A 19,479-nucleotide genomic window follows, 5' to 3' on the forward strand; every position below is an offset into this window, starting at 1 on the left:
GGGTGTGACATCACTGCTGGGGGTGTGGCAGCTGCCGGGGCGTCACGCAGGAGCAGCCAGTGTGATGTCACAGCCACAGCCTTGTCATGATGTCACACTGAGCCAGGCTGTGGCATCACAGTGACAGCCAGGGCCTGGGGTGGGACAAGACAGACCGTGGTGCCGTCCCAAGGACCTGGCTGGCGCAGTGTGAGGTCACCCAGGCATGGTGACATCCCCCAGCTGCAATGATGGCAAACAGCCCTGGTGACGTCACAGAGCTGCAATGACGTCACACAGCCACTGTGACATCCCCCAGAGTCCTGCCAAGTCCCTAGGTCCCCACGGATGGAGCTGGGGCCGGGGCCAGGGCTGGGCTCTGAGGCCTCCTTTTAATCAGAGATATAAAGCTAAAAAAGAAGCCTCCCCCCCCGGGGCCTTTGTGTCCCCCCAGCCCCTGTCCCCCCCCAGCCCCTGTCCCTCCCCCCTTTTGTGTCCCCCCCCCTTTTGTGTCCCCCCCTGTTGCTTTTAACACTGCTACCCAAACTCCCCCATCCCAACTCCAACATCCATATAAAAACCACCAAATGAGATCCCCCCCAGCCCGGGGTGGGGCTGGGGCTATTCGGGGGGGGCCGGGGGGGGGGGTTCTGCTCTGGGGAGATTTGCCCCCCCCAACCCCACCCCCATTAAACTCCCCCCCCGCTGAGTCCAGCTGCTCCAGGCGTCTTTGAGAAAGAAACGACCCCCCCCCCCCCCAGGGACTAACTCCCCCCAAAATGGGGGGAGTGGGTTGCACCCCTTTTTCGGGGGGGTCACACCAAGGAGCCGGCTCGGCTCTGCGCTGGCACCATGACAGGGACGGCTCCCGACCGTGCCAAGCTGGAGGGGGGCAGCGAGGCCGGGCCGGGGGGAGGGTCCCGGCGGGGGGCGGTCCCGTTGGAGGCCGGGGGGGAGAAGTTTGGGGCTCGCCCCCCCGGCCGGGGCGGGGCTCCCCGGTAGCTGGTGGCGGCGGTGAGGACGGAGGCGGTGTCGGAGGGGGGGCTGGGGCCGTAGGGCCGGTCGCGGGCGCCGCCCAGGGAGGACAAGGTGCTGGTCTTGGAGATGGTGTCCGAGGCTGCTCTCCGCGCCCACGACGGCGTTTTGGGGGCCACGGCGTCTTCCCTGCCGAGAGGAGGGGGAGGTGTCACCGGGGAACCCCCCCCGCTCCCCTCCCTGGGGCCTCCCCTTCGAAGCAAAGGGAACCCTCGGGTTGCACAGAGCTGCTGGGCCCCAAAATGGGGGGGAGAGAGAGGGGAAAATGCCATTGTTAGCTCTGCAACCTAGCGATGGCTGGCAGGGAGGAGACCTCCTCCCCACCTCCTTAGCTCTCAAACCTACGGAGGGTCGCCCTGCGTGGAAGCCTCCTCCTGCTACCTCTGGAACCTAACGGTGGTTGGGCAGAGATCAAAGCTTCCTCCCCTGCTCCTCTTAACTCTGAAACCTGTCTGAAGCAGGCACGGATGGAGACATCTCCCTTGCCTTGTTAACCCTGCAACCTAAGGAAGCAGTGCCGGGCGCAGGGGAAACCTCCTGCTCTGCTAACCTGAGAGCCAGCGACGGCTGCCCAGAGATGGACACCTCCCCTCGCCCTGTTACCCCTGGAACCCGGTGATGCCAGTGTGAGCCTCCTGCAGGGCAGGGAGGGGTGGCCTCACTTGATCTCGTTGGCTGCCTCCTCCTGGCTGTAGCGTTTGCTCCTGCGGTAGCCGATGAGCCACTGGGTGAAGAAGGCAACGACGGCCAGAGCCCCGAGCGAGCCCAGCACGGCGCCCGCGATCACAGCCTTGGTGCTGGCTGGTGGGGGAGAGCAAGAGGCGGTGGTGAGGCTGGGTGACCACCCCCCGTTCCCACAGGGACCCCCCCGGGGAGCTCGCAGGGCCCACGGCCCCCACGCTGCTCACCGGAGTGCACCTCCAGGGCGATGCTGCAGTTGGCCGAACCCGCTCGGTTCTCAGCCACACAGAGGTAGACTCCTGACATCTCCAGGGACAGGTTGGTCAGCTTGAGGGTGCCCCTGGCATGGTCTGCAGGTCAGAAATTCAGGTGTTGCCCCATGGTCACCACCCATGTGGCCCCCCCAACAATGGGCAGAGTTAGTCACAGACTGCTGGGGGTGGGAAGGGACCCCCAAAGCTCCTCCAGGTTAGCCCCCTGCAGCCCCCAGGGACATCCCCAAGCACAGCAGGCTGCTCCCAGCCCCAACCAACCTCAGCTGCCCTGCTGCCAGCCATGGGGCAGCTCCACCTCTCTGGGCAGCCTGGGCCAGGCTCTCCCCAGCCTCAGGCTCAACCATTTCTCCTTCTCTCCCCTCTCAAGCTCCCTCTTTGCCTTCCCAACCATCCCCCCTTGGCCTGGCCCAGCAGGCCCTGCTCCAGCCTCTGTGCCCAGCTTGCTTCAGGTGCTGGGAGGCCACCAGAAGGTGTCCCTGGAGCCTTCTCCTCTGCAGGCTGCCCAAGGCCAACTCTCTCAGCCTGGCTCCCAGCAGAGGGCTTCCAGCCCTGCCAGCACTGCTGTGGCCTCCTCTGGCCCTGCTGCCCCAGCTCCCTGCCTGTGCTGTGCTGAGGGCTCCAGAGCTGCCCCAGCCCTGCAGGGGGGGTGAGCAGAGCCCAGCAGAGGGGCAGAATCCCCTCCCTGCCCCTGCTGCCCACCCTGCTGGGGCTCAGCCCAGGCCAGGCTGGGGCTGGGCTGGCAGCGCTGGGTGCCGGCTCCTGGCCAGCTCTGCACCCCCAGCACCCCCAAGGCCTTCTCCTCAGCCCCAGCCTGGGCTGCCCCTGGGGCTGTCCTGAGCCAGCTGCAGGACCTTGCCCTTGGCCTTGTTGAACCTCAGGAGGGTCACACAGCTCCACCTCTCCAGCCCATCCAGGTCCCTCTGGATGGATCCCATCTCTTGGGAGTGTCACCTGCACCACTCAGCTTGCTGTCATCTCCAGCCTTACTGAGGGTCACTCAATCCTGTTGTCTATACCACTGATGATGTTAGCCAGCACCGGTCCCAGTCCACCCCCTGAGTGACCACTCATCACCAGCCTCCAGCTGGATGTTGAGGTGCTGCCCACTCCCCTCTGCACATCACCTGCCAGCCATGTCCATGCCCCCCCACCCCCTCCACCTTTCTCCAGTTCAGAGAGAAGAAGATTTTGCAGGGCCCATGACAGAAGCCTGTGGAGCACCATGTGAAAGCCCAGGGAGACGACACCAGGAGCTCTTCCCATGGCCACAGGTTTCCCCTGTGCACAGGATCCAGGAGCCGTGGGGCAGGGACAGGGAATGGGCAGAGTTACGGAATGAAGCTTCCCAGGATTTCCCAGCCCCCACCCCCCAGGCCCCACCTTACCCTGGGCCGGTGGGAAGTAGAACTGCAGGTTGGGAGCTGTGCGCTGCCACTGGTAGCTGGGAGAGGGCTTCCCCTTCGAGGAGGCGCAGCTCAGGGTGACGTTGGCCCCCACGGCGGGGTCCCCGTGCAGCTGGCAGCTGGGGGCGGCCGGGGGCACTGCGGGCACAGCGTTAGCCGCCGGGGCCGTGGCGGGGGAGGGGGCGGGGGAGGCGGCGGGGGGGCGGCGGGGGCCTTACCCTGCACGTTGAGCCGGATGATGCCGACGCCGGCCGCCTCGTCCGCCACGTTGACGGTGACCATGTACCTGCCGGAGTCGCGCTCCCGAGAGCCGTTGATCAGCACCGAGATGTTGTGCGTGACCACCGGGTACAGGAACCCCACGCGGGGCCGCAGCTCCGTCTCCTCCACCTTCACCATCCCGTCCAGGTAGCTCAGGATCTGCGTGGGGGGGAAACCAACCTCTGGTGAGGCTGTGCCAGAGGAACCCTCCTCAGACCCCGGGCTTTGTGGAGGAGTCTCCTCCACTCTCACCTGCCCACAGCACGGGAACGTGGGCACCTCCCCGTCGTGGGCACCAAGAGCATCCTCTGCCTCATGGGCATCTCTCCACGGTGGGCATCTCCCCGTGGTGGGTACCATGATCATCACCTCATCAGTGCACCTCCCCCCCGTGGGCACTACTAGCGTCCCCCCCACTGTGGACACTGCAGACTCCTCCCCATTGCAGGTACCACAGACATGCTCCCATCAGGGGCATCTCCCCACCATGGGCACTACAAGTACCCTCCTGTCATGGGCACCTTGTGCAACTGCCTCCTCATGAGCATCTCCCCTCCATGGGCAGCAAGTACCCCCCACCGTCAGCACTGCCTCATCACAGGCACCATGAGCATCTCACCATCATGGGCACTTCCCCTCCATGGGCACCACAAACATTCCCCCTCCATGGGCACCACAACTGCCTCTCCGTTGCAGGTGCCACATGCAAGCCCTCAGCCTGAGCACTTCCCCATGGTGAACAGGTCCCCACCAGGGGCACCACAAGCATCTCTCCATCACAGGCACCTGCCCATCATGGGCAACTCCCCACCATGGGCACCACAAGCACCTCCTCATTGCAGGCACCGCAGGCATCATGGGCACCTCCCCATGGTGGACATCAGCCCCATCACAGGGCTTCCCTTTTGTGAGCACTATGAAGTTCTCCCTGTCATGGGCACCACCCCACCATGGGCACCCCCCACTGCAGATACCATGATTGTGTCCCCATCATGGGCACCACCTCATGGCAAACATCTCCCCATGGACACCTGAGCATCTCCATCATGAGCATCTCTCCATCGTGAGCCCTTCCCACTATGGGCACCATTAAGGGGTACAGGACCCCATCATGAGCAGCACCCTGTGTGGTGAGCACCATGAGCTTCACCCCATCATGGGCACCACAAGCACCTCCTCGTTGCAGGCACCACAGGCCTGTCCCCATCATGGGCACTTTTCCATGGTGGACACTTCCCCACCATGAACACTTCCCCACCACGGACACCTCCCCACTGGGGACACCTCCCCACCATGGACACCTCCCCACCACGGACACCTCCCCACTGGGGACACCTCCTCACCACGGACACCTCCCCACTGGGGACACCTCCTCACCATGGACACCTCCCCACTGGGGACACCTCCCCACCATGGACACCTCCCCACCACGGACACCTCCCCACTGGGGACACCTCCTCACCACGGACACCTCCCCACTGGGGACACCTCCTCACCATGGACACCTCCCCACTGGGGACACCTCCTCACCATGGACACCTCCCCACTGGGGACACCTCCCCACCATGGACACCTCCCCACCACGGACACCTCCCCACTGGGGACACCTCCTCACCACGGACACCTCCCCACTGGGGACACCTCCCCACCACAGACACCTCCCCACTGGAGACACCCCCTCACCATGGACACCTCCCCACTGGGGACACCTCCTCACCACAGACACCTCCCCACTGGGGACACCTCCTCACCATGGACACCTCCCCACCACGGACACCTCCCCACTGGGGACACCTCCTCACCACGGACACCTCCCCACTGGGGACACCTCCCCACCACGGACACCTCCCCACTGGGGACACCTCCTCACCATGGACACCTCCCCACCACGGACACCTCCCCTTTGTGGCCACCAGGAATTTCTCCCCATCACGAGCTCCACCCCACTGTGGTCACCTTCCCACCACAAGCATCACTCCCTCATGGGCACCTCTCCCTCATGGGCACCTCCCCATCATGGGCACCTCCTCCTCATAGGCACCTCTCCCTCATGGGCACCTCCTCCTCATGGGCACCTCTCCCTCATGGGCACCTCCTCCTCATGGGCACCTCCTCCTCATAGGCACCTCTCCCTCATGGGCACCTCCTCCTCATGGGCACCTCTCCCTCATGGGCACCTCCTCCTCATGGGCACCTCCTCCTCATGGGCACCTCCCCATCATGGGCACCTCCTCCTCATGGGCACCTCCTCCTCATGGGCACTTCTCCCTCATGGGCACCTCTCCCTCATGGGCACCTCCTCCTCATGGACACCTCCTCCTCATGGGCACCTCTCCCTCATGGGCACCTCTCCCTCATGGGCACCTCCTCCTCATGGCCACCTCCCCCTCATGGCCACCTCCCCCTCATGGGCACCATAAGCTTCCCCCCACCACAGCCTCCTTATGGTGGCCCCCCGGAGCACCCTCTCAGCTAGGGCCAGCTGCTGGCCTGTCCACCCTCTGTCACCTGGAAGGGGTCAGCATTGTCCTTGTTCAGCAGCCAGGTGACGTAGGGCTTCTTCTGGGAGCGGCTGGTGTACCAGGCGGGCAGCACCACCTGCTGCCCCTCCACCGACAGCACCGAGTCCGTGCCCACGTGGACCTCCAGCACCGCCGAGGAGACCCCTGCGGAGGGCAGGGAACAGGATGGGACCCAGCCTCAGCTGCGCTGTCCCCATGGAACCCCAGCGGCTGCCGGGGAGCCTGCCGGTTCCCAAGGGAACACCCAACGATCCCGGGGAGCTGGGCCGCCAGGGGTTCCTGCTCCTCCGCCACGGGAAGGGCTTCCTGGCTGCCCCACAGGATGCAGGACAATGATGCTCCCCCCAGCCCTGTTCCCCCCGGAATTTCAGCCCCTTCCCTGGCTTCCAGCCTGTGGGGTTTATTGTGGTGGGAGGGGGCACCCCAAAGCCCTCCCCAGCATCTCAGCATCCCCCTCGGGATGGTACCAGTGCTAAACTGGGATTATTAGTGAGAGGCTTCTCTTGGCTCTTTCCATCCTCATCCCATCCCTTCCCCACTCCATCCCATCCCATCCCAACCCTATCCCATGCTATCTCAGCTTATCCCATCCAAAACACCCTACCCCCAGGTCACCATCATCCCATCCTCCCCCCCAATGCTGCCAGCAGAAAACTGGGATTATTCCTAGGTGGCTTCTCCTGACCATCCCAATCCATCCCATCCCACCCACCCCATCCATCCCACCCCAAATATCCCACCCTTCCTTGTGTCATCCCATCCTGAACACCCCATTCCCAGGTCCCCAGAATCTCCACTTTTTTCCTGCCAGTGTCAAACTGGGATTACTCATGGGTGACTTCTCCTGAGCTTCCTGCCCAAACAGCCCATCCCAAGGTACCCCACCCCATCCCATTCCAAATACTCAACCATCCCACCCAAACCACCCCACCCAAACCATCCCACCCTAACCATCCCACCCTAACCATCCCACCCTAACCATCCCACCCAAACCATCCCACCCTAACCATCCCACCCTAACCATCCCACCCAAACCATCCCACCCTAACCATCCCACCCCTGTGTCCTTTGCTTCCCAGCATCCCTCCAATGATGCTGCCAGCATTAAACTGAGATTATTCATAGCTGGCTTCTCCTGATCTCCCATCCCAAACATTCCATCCTATCCCAAGTAGCTCCTCCCACCTCATCCTATCCCACCCCATCCCATCCTAACCCATCCACCCCATCCCCATGTCTCTGGTGTCCTTCCTTCCTGCTACCAGTGCTAAACTGGGATTATCCATGAGTAGCCTCTCCTGACTCCCCATCATCCCATCCCATCCCATCCCATCCCATCCCATCCCATCCCATCCCATCCCAAATCTCCTGCATCCCAGCATCCCTCCCTTTTGCTACCAGTGCTAAACTGGGATTATTCATGGGTGGCTTCCCCTGACCTCCTATCCCAAATTCCCAGCTCACCTCATCCCATGCCACCCCAAATACTCCATCCCAACACCCCATCCCTCTCTCCCCTGCATCCCAGCACTCCCTCTTTTTGCTGCTGCCACAAAACTGGGATAACTCATGGATGGCTTCTGCAGTCCCATCCCAAACACCTTATCCTCCTTTTCCCTGTATCCTGGGCCCCGCTGGGAAGAGCCAGTGGGATGGGAGTGTGTTGCATGGCCTGAAGCATGCTCGGCTCCCAGGGAGGATTATTCCCTGGCTTTGCCACCAGGCTCAGACAGGAAATTAATCAGCTCGGGCGAGGCTGAGCCTGGAGGGCTTTTCCCCAGGGGAATGCCACCGAGGAGCCACATCCCAGCACCTTCTCCATCCCTGCATCCCAGCAGCTCCATCCCTGCATCCCAGCGGCTCCATGCCCACATCCCACCCATCGATCCGTGTCCCCAGCTGGCCCCGCTCCTGCCAGCGCCCCCGGGGATGCTCTGCTTGTGGGGCCTGAGTGGCGTCACCAAACCACCCCAGAGCCCTGCTGCCAGCTGGGAGCTATCCTGGGGCTGGGGGGTTTGGGGGAGCGCTCTGGTGGCCTCAGCCTTTTCCCTGTGGATTGGGAGGCCTGAAGCAGATTTTTCCAGGGCGGGAAGAAGGAAGCAAGGCGCTGGAGGAGGTATTTTTAGCCTCCTCCTCGCATCCGTTCCCAGTCCTGGTGCAGCTTCCGGACGGAGCCTTCCAGCTCCTGGCAGGAAACTCTGCTCGGGGCTGATAAAGTCTTCCCAGGGTCGGAACAATCAGTCAATCAATTAATTAATTAATTCCCCTTCCTCAGGCATAACAAAAAAGAAGAGGAGAAGCCAGCCCTGCTCCAACCTCCTGCGAGGAGGATGCGCAGAAAATAGCTCAGCCAGGCTAAGAACTTAAATCCCTAAATCCCGGCCTGGGGAGGGAAAAGCGCCGGAGGCAGCAGCGGGAACCCCCGGGAGGTGGGAGCAGGGGGAGGACAGACGTCATTAGTGGCATTAATTGGTGGTCATAGTGTTATTAATCGGTATTATCGGTGTTGTTAATTGGAGTTGTTAGTGCTATTGACGAGCTGGAGGTGAGAGTGTGGGGAAGGGATGGGGATTGCAGGGGGATTGTGCTGGAATGCTCCAGAAGTTAGGGAATACCAAAGGAATGAAAGTGGATTGGATAATTAAATGGTGATTGAGGTAATAAAATAGGTAATAGCTAATAACTAGGATGCCATAGGGATGGGTTTGGGGGGGGGGGATTAATGAGAAGAGTGATAGCAGTGGGGATGTGAGTGGGATATTAGAGCTCATGGCTGGGATAATCAGGATAATCATGATTATGGTGATTAATAATGATGATAGTCACAGAATCACCAAGGTTGGAAGAGACCTCAAAGATCCTCAAGTCCAACCTGGTACCACAGAGCTCATGACCAAACCATGGCACCAAGGGCCACATCCAATCCCCTCTGGAACACCTCCAGGCACAGGGACTCCACCACCTCCCTGGGCAGCACATCCCAAGGGCCAATTCCTCTTGCTGGGAAGAACTTTCTCCTCCCCTCCAGCCTCAACCTCCCCTGGCACAGCTGGAGACTGTGTCCTCTTGTTCTGCTGCTGGCTGCCTGGCAGAAGAGCCCAACCCCCACCTGGCTCCATCCTCCCTTCAGGCAGTTGCAGAGAGCAAGAAGGTCTCCCCTGAGCCTCCTCTTCTGCAGGCTAAGCAACCCCAGCTCCCTCAGCCTCTCCTCCCAGGGCTGTGCCCCAGACCCCTCCCCAGCCTCCTTGCCCTTCTCTGGACACCTTCAAGTCTCTCAATGTCCTTCTTGAGCTGAGGAGCCCAGAGCTGGACACAGGACTCCAGGGGTGGCCTCAGCAGTGCTGAGCACAGGGCACAAGGACTTCCCTGCTCCTGCTGGCCACACTCTGCCTGCTGCAGGCCAGGATGCCCTTGGCCTTCTTGGCCTGATGACAATGATGATGATAATAATAATAGTAACCATAATGATCATAATAGTGACCTTAATGAAGGCCATAATGCTGCTGCTACTAACTAGTGTTAGTATTGGTATTAGTATTATAGTGACCTTAATGAGGGTCATAATAATGCTACTGACAATTATAACCATCACAATAATGAGCTTTTTAATATTAATGAGGAGAGTCATGACAATAATTCTAATTAATGATAATGCATATCGTGATAGCAGTGATGATGACAATGGTAATGAGCATCATAATCAATGCTGATATTAAGGCTATTGCCAATAATAGTGATAGATAACCACAGTGATACTAAGGCTGCTTCTAACAATCGTGACAGAAGTGCTCAGAGTAATTCTAAGGAACAGGATAATTGCCCATGGTGGTTGTGATCGTGGGGTGGCAGTGCTGGTAACAAAGGCAGTAACTACCACTAATAACTATATTAATGATGACAGCACTGGTATCAGTGATCATTAAAATGATAAGAGGGATGAAAGCTGGGGAGGGACTTCAGAGGGTGTCAGGGAGGGATAGGCCTGGGGGAGATGGAGCAGAAGTTGAAGTGGGGAGGTTGAGGTTGGCTGTGAGGAAGAAGTTGTTGCCCAGGAGGGTGGTGAGAGCCTGGCACAGGCTGCCCAGGGAGGTGGTGGAAGCCTCCTGCCTGGAGGTGTTTGCAGCCAGGCTGGAGGTGGCTGTGAGCCACCTGCTGTGGTGTGAGGTGTCCCTGCCCATGGCAGGGGGGTTGGAGCTGGCTGAGCCTTGAGGTCCCTTCCAGCCCTGGCAGCTCTGTGGTTCTCTGATTCTATGATAATGAATCAAGGTAATAATGATGATAGTGGTAATAATCATTGTAATTAATAATGAAAGCAATAATAATGAAGGGAGTAATCATGCAGTGACATTGATGGTGCTGATGGGAAGGATTCTAATAATGCTAATAATAATAATGTAGTTCATTAATGATGCAGAATCACAGAGCCACAGAATGTGAGGGCCTCAAGAGACCTCCAAAGCTCATCCAGTCCAACCCCTGCCAGAGCAGGGTCACCCAGGGCAGGGCACACAGGAACACATCCAGGTGAGTTTGGAATATCTCCAGAGGAGACTCCACAGCCCCCCTGGGCAGCCTGCTCCAGGCCTCTGTCACCTTACAGGGGACAAACTTTCCCTCCTGTTTCCATGGCACTTCCTCTGCCTCAGCTTCCACCACTGCCCCTGGTGCTGGCATTGGGCATCCCCCAGCAGAGCCTGGCTCCAGCCTCTGGGCATCACCCTGCACAGCTTTAGCACCAGCAGTGAGATCACCCTCAGGCTCCTGCTCTCCAAGCTGCAGAGCCCACAGCTCCCTCAGGCTCTCCTGGTGAGGAAGCTGTTCCACTGCCTTCATCATCCTCGTGGCTCTGTGCAGGGCTCTCTCAAGCAGCTCTCTGTCTTTCCTGAGCTGAGGGGCCCAGAACTGGACACAAGACTCCAGATGCAGCCTCAGCAGTGCAGAGCAGAGGGGGCAGGAGAACCTCTCTCCACCTACCGGTCACAGCCCTTTGAATCCCCCCCAGGATGCCCTTCCTGGCCACCAGAGCACATCGCTGGCTCCTGGTCACCCTTCCATCCCCCAGGTCCCTTTCACCTCCGCTGCTCTCCAGCAGGTCCACCCCCAACCTAGCCTGGTGCCTGGAGCTGTTCCTTCCCAGGTGGAACACTTCCCCCAGCGACCCCCACAGCTCCTAAGCCTCCCAATAGCCTCCGAAGCCTGGCAAGCGCCGGGGGGCAGCCTGGCTCCTGCAGCACTGCAGCTCCCATTCCATTCCTTTGGGATAATCTGGAGGGCAGTTAGGGGCCAGCAAAGGCTGTGCTGTGCTCTCGGCAGTGAAAGGCTCCCAGGGCAGAGGGCAGCTGAGAGGAGGATCACAGTTTCTGTCAGGACAGCTCTGAGAGTGCTGACAGCAATGGTCAGAGTGAGGGCAGCGCTGCACATGGTGCTAATAATGACACTGATAACGCTCATAGTAACACCAGGAGTGCTAATAATAACCAATAACCCTGAGAGTGCTAATAATAATGACAATAATAACGTCAATAGCTCTAATAGTGACACTAATAATGCTAATAATAACACTGATAACCCTAACAAGAATGCTAGTAACTTTGGGAACAACACTAGTCATGCTAACAGCAACACTAGTAACCCTAATAATGCTAATAGTAATGCTAATAACTCAAATAGTGGCCCTAATAATGCTAATAATACCACTAATAATGCTAATAATACCAGTAATAACTCTAATAGTACCAGTAATAACCCAAATACTGACATGAATAACACTAATAGCAATGCTGCTAGTAGCACTACTACAGCTCAGTAGTGATGCAGTTGGCATCTTCAATGCCCCCCCCACTCCTAAGCCTCCTGGCATCCCCAGGGCCCAGCAGATGCCATTTGCCATCAGCCCCACTGTGGGGGCACACAGAGAGGCTGTGCCAGGGCCTGGGTGAAATCCAGGCTCTGGATGGGGGAAGGCTGCTCCAGCACTGCCTGCTGTGTCCCAAAGCAGGAGAGGAGCCCCAGGGCCGCGGCGCCCTGGGTGCATTAACTCTGAAACCTAATGGTGGCAGAGTCCACAGCACCCTGTGGCTGCAGCTTGGCTCTGTCCCCCCTAGCCCGTGGTGAGAGGACACGGTGACCTCCTCCTCCTCCAGGAGAGGCAGATGGGGCTGGACTCGGATCCAGATGATGCTCACTTCATGAAAGCCAAACCCTTCTTCCTGTGGATCTCATCCCAAAAGTCCTCACCTGGGATGTCTTGGGCCCTAGGGCAGGGCTGGGAGAGCTGCTGGGGATGGGACCTGCTGGCAGCAGCCCCGGCTTTAGCCACCTCGGCGCTCCCAATCCTCTAATGCTTTAACCAGATCGGAACAATTAAGCCGCTCTCCGCGGAGCAGGGCGGGGACAGCCCCGCCGGGACCTGGGCACCGCCCTGCTGCTCTTTGGGCTGAAAAACCCTGGCTGGGGAGCCAGCCGCCTCCAGCTAAGCACCTGCCCGGGGGCCTTCCCTCCGCTCCAGCCCATCTGCCAGGGCTTTCCCCGGGGACAGCTCTACCTTTCCACTCAAAAGGTCTTTTTTTTTAACGCTCCTAAAGGTTTCCCTGTGGGGGGAAAAAAAATCATCTCTAAAAGTACCTTTGGATTGATTCCCTATGGCCAACCCCAAATCCCTTTGGATTATTCACCTTTCCAAATCCCTTCCTTATTTTTCTCCTTGTTATTTTTCCACAGGGAAACCAAAATCAAATCAAATTGAACTCTCCAGCTCTCCTGCAACTTCTCCCTGTGGGGAAACCACCAAAAAAGCCAACAGCTTTCTACAGCCTCAAATTGGTTCCCTGGGGAAGGAGGGGGGGGGGAAGGAAAAATCCCTTTAAAGAGAGCTTAACCTTGCCCACGTGGCCATCAAATCCCTTACAATTTGGGTATCAAACTTTCCCTCTGGAAATCAAATCCCTTTGAATTTACCTTAACATTTTCCCTATGGGAATCAAATCCCTTTGAATTTACCTTAACATTTTCCCTATGGGAATCAAATCCCTTTGGAATTTAGCTTAAAAGCTGCCAGGTGGAAATGAAATCCCTTTGGATGGACCTGGAAGTTTTTTTCCCTGTGGGAAACCAAAGGCAAACTTAATAACAGCAATCCTAAAGAGGCTAACTATTGGTCATAACTATTTGGTTATCCTCCTCATTGATTTTTCCATGTGGAAAATGATTCCATTTCCTTTACCTTCTACTATATCCTGATCTTTCCCCCAGGGGTAAATAACTTCAGGTTTGCCTTTCCATACCTCCTGGCACTGCTTCCCTATGGGAAGAACAAACAGATCCTTTACAAACAGCCTTTGGTTTTCTTCCCTGAGGAACAATTTCCACCACCCCCCCTAATTTTTCCTTTATTTTCCTGTTCCCTAAAGGCAAAAATCCTTCAGCTTCACCTCACCAAGCACCTGGAGCTTCACCTCGCCAAGCACCTGGAGCTTCACCTCACCAAGCACCTGGAGCTTCACCTCACCAAGCACCTGGAGCTTCACCTCACCAAGAACATGGAGCTTCACCTCGCCAAGCACCTGGAGCTTCACCTCACCAAGAACATGGAGCTTTACCTCACCAAGCACCTGGAGCTTCACCTCGCCAAGCACCTGGAGCTTCACCTCACCAAGCACCTGGAGCTTCACCTCACCAAGCACCTGGAGCTTCACCTCGCCAAGCACCTGGAGCTTCACCTCGCCAAGCACCTGGGGCTTCACCTCGCCAAGCACCTGGAGCTTCACCTCGCCAAGCACCTGGAGCTTCACCTCACCAAGCACCTGGAGCTTCACCTCACCAAGAACATGGAGCTTCACCTCGCCAAGCACCTGGAGCTTCACCTCACCAAGCACCTGGAGCTTCACCTCGCCAAGAACATGGAGCTTCACCTCGCCAAGCACCTGGAGCTTCACCTCGCCAAGCACCTGGAGCTTTACCTCACCAAGCACCTGGAGCTTCACCTCACCAAGCACCTGGGGCTTCACCTCACCAAGAACATGGAGCTTCACCTCGCCAAGCACCTGGAGCTTTACCTCACCAAGCACCTGGAGCTTCACCTCACCAAGCACCTGGAGCTTCACCTCACCAAGCACCTGGAGCTTCACCTCGCCAAGCACCTGGAGCTTCACCTCACCAAGAACATGGAGCTTTACCTCACCAAGCACCTGGAGCTTCACCTCACCAAGAACATGGAGCTTCACCTCACCAAGCACCTGGAGCTTCACCTCACCAAGCACCTGGAGCTTCACCTCGCCAAGCACCTGGAGCTTCACCTCACCAAGCACCTGGAGCTTCACCTCACCAAGAACATGGAGCTTTACCTCGCCAAGCACCTGGGGCTTCACCTCGCCAAGCACCTGGAGCTTCACCTCACCAAGCACCTGGAGCTTCACCTCGCCAAGAACATGGAGCTTCACCTCGCCAAGCACCTGGAGCTTCACCTCACCAAGCACCTGGAGCTTCACCTCGCCAAGCACCTGGAGCTTCACCTCACCAAGCACCTGGAGCTTCACCTCACCAAGCACCTGGAGCTTCACCTCGCCAAGAACATGGAGCTTCACCTTGCCAAGCACCTGGAGCTTCACCTCACCAAGCACCTGGAGCTTCACCTCACCAAGCACCTGGAGCTTCACCTCGCCAAGAACATGGAGCTTCACCTCGCCAAGCACCTGGAGCTTCACCTCACCAAGCACCTGGAGCTTCACCTCGCCAAGCACCTGGAGCTTCACCTCACCAAGCACCTGGAGCTTCACCTCGCCAAGCACCTGGAGCTTCACCTCGCCAAGAACATGGAGCTTCACCTCGCCAAGCACCTGGAGCTTCACCTCACCAAGCACCTGGAGCTTTACCTCACCAAGCACCTGGAGCTTCACGTCGCCAAGAACATGGAGCTTCACCTCACCAAGCACCTGGAGCTTCACCTCACCAAGCACCTGGAGCTTCACCTCGCCAAGAACATGGAGCTTCACCTCGCCAAGCACCTGGAGCTTCACCTCACCAAGCACCTGGAGCTTCACCTCGCCAAGCACCTGGAGCTTCACCTCGCCAAGCACCTGGAGCTTCACCTCGCCAAGCACCTGGAGCTTCACCTCACCAAGAACATGGGGCTTCACCTCGCCAAGCACATGGAGCTTCACCTCACCAAGCACCTGGAGCTTCACCTCGCCAAGCACATGGAGCTTCACCTCACCAAGCACCTGGAGCTTCACCTCACCAAGCACCTGGAGCTTCACCTCACCAAGAACATGGAGCTTCACCTCACCAAGCACCTGGAGCTTCACCTCACCAAGCACCTGGAGCTTCACCTCACCAAGCACCTGGAGCTTCACCTCACCAAGCACCTGGAGCTTCACCTCACCAAGCACCTGGAGCTTCACCTCACCAAGCACTTGGAGATTTGTTCCCTATGGGAAAGGAAATCACTTCATAATTCCTGTTCAAAATCTCCTTCCCTTCACTGCCTGGCGGGGGGGGGAAGAAACAGCCTTAAAAATCCTTTGAGATGATCCTGAAATTCCTTCCCTGGGGAGAAAAATCCTTTTCCATTTCCTTTCCAAGCTGAATCCTTTTCCCCCCAAGGAGGGGAAAAAAGAAACCCTTTAACTTTCCCTTTTAATCAACATTTGCCCCCCGGGGAAAGCCGGGATGGGAAAGCTCCTGAGCTTGAGTCCCTCCCAAATTTACCTTTCAATATAAGCTCTCATTTTTGTCCTCACGGCACAGAACCCTCAGAGAAATACCCTCAGGATGATTCCCTGAGGGAAAATAGAATCCCTGTAAATTCCCCTCTCAGCAGAGCCTCAATTTTCACTTCCCCATGGGAACAGAAGGAAGCAATTTGGATTCTACTTTTCCAGCTACCCCTCCACTCTCCCCCCCCCCCCCCCCCCGGGAAGCCCCCAACCTTTTGAGGTGTCCTTACACTTAGTCCCTAAGGAAAATCCTCCTTTCAATTCCGCTTTCCAAGCCCCTCCAGCGTAAAATTATCCCTTTAAAGTTCCCTGAAATTCTTTTCCCTACAGAAAAATCCAAACCTCTCTTTCCAATCTACCTTCCAGGCTTTTCCCCATGGAAAATGATCCCTCTAACACCCCCCCCCCCCCTCCACCAGCCTCCTCCTGAAGCCCTGTGCCTGCGCTCAGCCCCTCGCTCGCACCTCAGCTCCGATCATTTCGGCCCCCAAAGCCAATTCCCTGCTCACAGCGCAGGTGGAATACCCCAAATCCACCATTCCCCCCCCCCCAAAATCCATCCTCCCCCCACCCCCTCCAGACCCGGCCCTATTACCCAGGAGGGAATTAAGGGGGGGAGGTTTGATGACCCAGCTCGATGGGATTAAGGCGCCGGAGCCATGCGAAACCCAGCCCCAAACTAAATCCCAACGGATCCAGCTGGAGCCCGGGCGGAGGACGCCGCCTGCGGCACCAGGGCAGGCTGAGGAAGCCTCCAGGCCTCCCTCTGCCATTTTCCAGGGATTTCTGTTCCTTCCTCCCCTCGGCTCTGACTATTTATATCAGGGCAGATAGGAGACTCCGGGCTGCAGAGCAGCGTCCCTTGGGAACATCCACGGAGCCTTTTCTCATGACCCCGGGGTGGCAGCGGGGGGGGGGGTCAGGAGAGGCTGAAGCCTCCAGAGAAGCCAAATTTGGGAAAAAAGCAATAAAATAAAATACTAATCAGGAGGAGACGTGACCAGGCCCAGGCAGAGCGCGCCGGGCCGGGGGGAGAGGGCAGCAGGCACGGGGCTGGGGGCTGGAGCGCAGCGAGATGGGACTGGGGACTGCGTGGGATGAAGGTGAGGATGGGGATGGGAAGGGGATGGGGATGGGAAGGGGATGGGGATGGGAAGGGGATGGGATGGGGAAGGGGATGGGACTGGGGGTGGAGATCGGATGGGAACGGCTTGGGAATGGGGATGGGAATGAGAATAGGGATAGGAAAGGGATGGGATTGGGTTGTGAATGGAATGGGGATGGGAATCAGGTGGGGATGGGATTGGAGATGAGGATGAGGAGGGGAATAGGATGAGAATGGGGATGGGATTTGGGATTGGATGGGATGGGGCTGGAATGGTGATGAGGATTGAGATGGGAGTGAGGATGGGATGGGGATGGGATTGAGATGAGAATGGGGATGGGATGGAATTTGATTGGTATGGGATGACGATGAGGATGGGAATGAAAACAAGATGAGAATGGGGATGGGCTTGGGCACGAGGCTAGATCTGGGATTGGACTGGGGATGGGTGTATGACCAGGATGAGATGGGGATGGGATTGGGGATGGGGAGAGGGATGCAGAGCATAATCCTTCCTTCTCCCTTTCCCTATCACGATCCTGGATGGTCTCTGCAGGGTGGGAAGCAGCCGTCTGGGAGGAACCACTCCCATTGGGGGCCCAAAAGCAGAAGAGCCTCCTGGGGGGAGGTGAGGCCGGAGCGCCCCCTGCGCCGCATCCCAACATCCCTGAGCGACTTCTGTCCCGGCAAACAAACCTTCAAGGAGCAAAACACTGCAGCTGCAGGACCCCCACCCAGCGTCCCGCCGCAGCGGAAGCGGCGCTGCCATTGTTTCTGGGGCCATTTCCTCTCCCCAAAGGCCTCTCCTTCTGGCTGGGAATGCCAAGGGATATTTCCCTTTGGAGCAGCCATGCTTTCTCCAAACAACATCCAAATCAGGCTGCAATTTAGAGGGGGGAAAGCCACACAGGCAGAAAAGGATGAGACCTGGAACCCCCAAACCAGCTGGAGTGGACTTGGAGCTGGGAGACGAGGGAGAAGGGAGGATTTTGTCCAGGGAAAAGCAGGGAAATGGATTTTTTGTCCTTCCTGGCACCAGGCAGGGAGCTGAAGTCTCAGCTCCGACACAGCAGGGTCCCCAGGCTGCCCCCCGCTGCAGGGTGGCTTTCGGTTTGGGGTTGCTGGAAGGTGCTGCCCGGCAGCTCCAAGGAGCCAGGAGGCTTTTCCCAGAGTCTCCTCTCTCAGAGGACCCCAAAGAGGGATGGGGAGGGATTGAGCACCTCAGCACCTACCTGCCTGCTGGGAGGGGAGGACTTGAGGGGCTTAGAGAGGGGCACCCTGGGTCCTATCCAATGCCCCCCTGCCAAAGCTCCTCCACACCCTGCCTGGTGTGCCCCAGTTCTGCTCCTCGCCAAGTGCCCTCCCCAGTACCCCCAAACCCTGCCCCATGCCCCGGGGTCCTGCTGGAACTGCTGGATCCTGATTGGTGTCCCCAGCGCTGCCCAGCATCCTGACCCGCAGCCCCCACCTCACCCCATCCATATCCTGTCGTCTGAACGTGACACCTGCCCGGCACCCCCAGCCGAGTCCTGCCTAGTGTCCCCCGTGCCTCCCCGGCGCCGTCAGGATCTGCTCCACGTCCCTCCCGCGGTCTCCCAACGCCTTGCTCCATGTCTCCCTGGGACCCCCGGTGCACTCCCGGCTCCCGCGCATCCTGGTCCGTGTCCCCTCCCGGTAGCCCGGTACCTCTGGATGCTGTACCTGGTAGCCCTGTACCCGCTCCCGGAGGGCCCTGTACCTCTGGATCCTGACCAGTGCACCCCCGTGTCCTGCCTAGTGTCCCCCAGTACCCCCCGGTTCCTGCCTGGTGTTCCCCAAGTCCTCGCGAATCCTTCCCGGTGCTCCCCGAGTTCTGCTCGGTGCTCCCCCCACGCCCCCCCGTTAGCCCAGTGCCCTCCCTGTACCTCTGGATCCTGCCCAGTGCCGTCCCCCGTCCTGCCCGGTGCCCCCCGCGGTCCTACCTGTGCGTCCCCAGTAGCGCCGTGTCCTGCCCGGTGCTCCCCCGGTCTCCACGCATCCTTCCCGGTGCCCCCCGTGTCCTGCCCGCTGCTCCCCCGGTACCTCAGTGCCCCTGCAGCAGCCCGCACCCTACCCAATGTCTGTCCCCCGGCGCCCCGCACTCTCCCCGATGCCACCCCGCGGTGCCCTGCTCCCGGTGCCCCCGCGGTGCTCACCCAGCAGCGCAGCGAGCGCCAGCGCCGCCCGGCTCAGCGCGCCCATGGCCGCAGCAGGTGCCGGTAGCGAGGGGGGGACGGACCGGGAACGGCCCCCCCGCCCCCCATCCCCTTCGACCCCCCCCCGCAGGTGGAGGCGTGGCCTCTGTTGATGGGCGCCGTTTGTGGGCGTGGCTTCTCGTGGGCGTGGTTTCGCCCCACCCCGCGGGGTGTCCCAGCCCCAAGGCAGCGCCCCCCACCCCCAAGCAGCAGCCAAGTCTGAGGAGATTAATTAATTACTAGGGCTCTGATTAATTGATACTAGGGATGGGGGCGATGCGGCACCGCGGGG

General features: G+C 58.9%; 1 protein-coding gene across 1 annotated transcript; it reads right to left on the bottom strand.

Moving 5' to 3' along the window:
* Positions 1 to 755: 755 nt before the first annotated feature.
* LOC104305149 (endothelial cell-selective adhesion molecule) lies at positions 756 to 19,240 on the bottom strand. The gene is made up of 7 exons (XM_054176085.1): positions 19,149 to 19,240; positions 6,143 to 6,300; positions 3,592 to 3,793; positions 3,356 to 3,511; positions 1,923 to 2,045; positions 1,677 to 1,815; positions 756 to 1,143 (listed from the first exon to the last, which is right to left on the bottom strand). The coding sequence occupies exons 1-7, from the start codon at positions 19,192 to 19,194 to the stop codon at positions 795 to 797; spliced, it is 1,173 nt and encodes a 390-aa protein (XP_054032060.1). The 5' UTR covers positions 19,195 to 19,240; the 3' UTR covers positions 756 to 794.
* Between the last annotated feature and the right edge of the window lie 239 nt (positions 19,241 to 19,479).

The sequence above is a fragment of the Dryobates pubescens genome, chromosome 34 (assembly GCF_014839835.1).
Source record: "Dryobates pubescens isolate bDryPub1 chromosome 34, bDryPub1.pri, whole genome shotgun sequence".
Lineage (NCBI taxonomy): Eukaryota > Metazoa > Chordata > Aves > Piciformes > Picidae > Dryobates > Dryobates pubescens.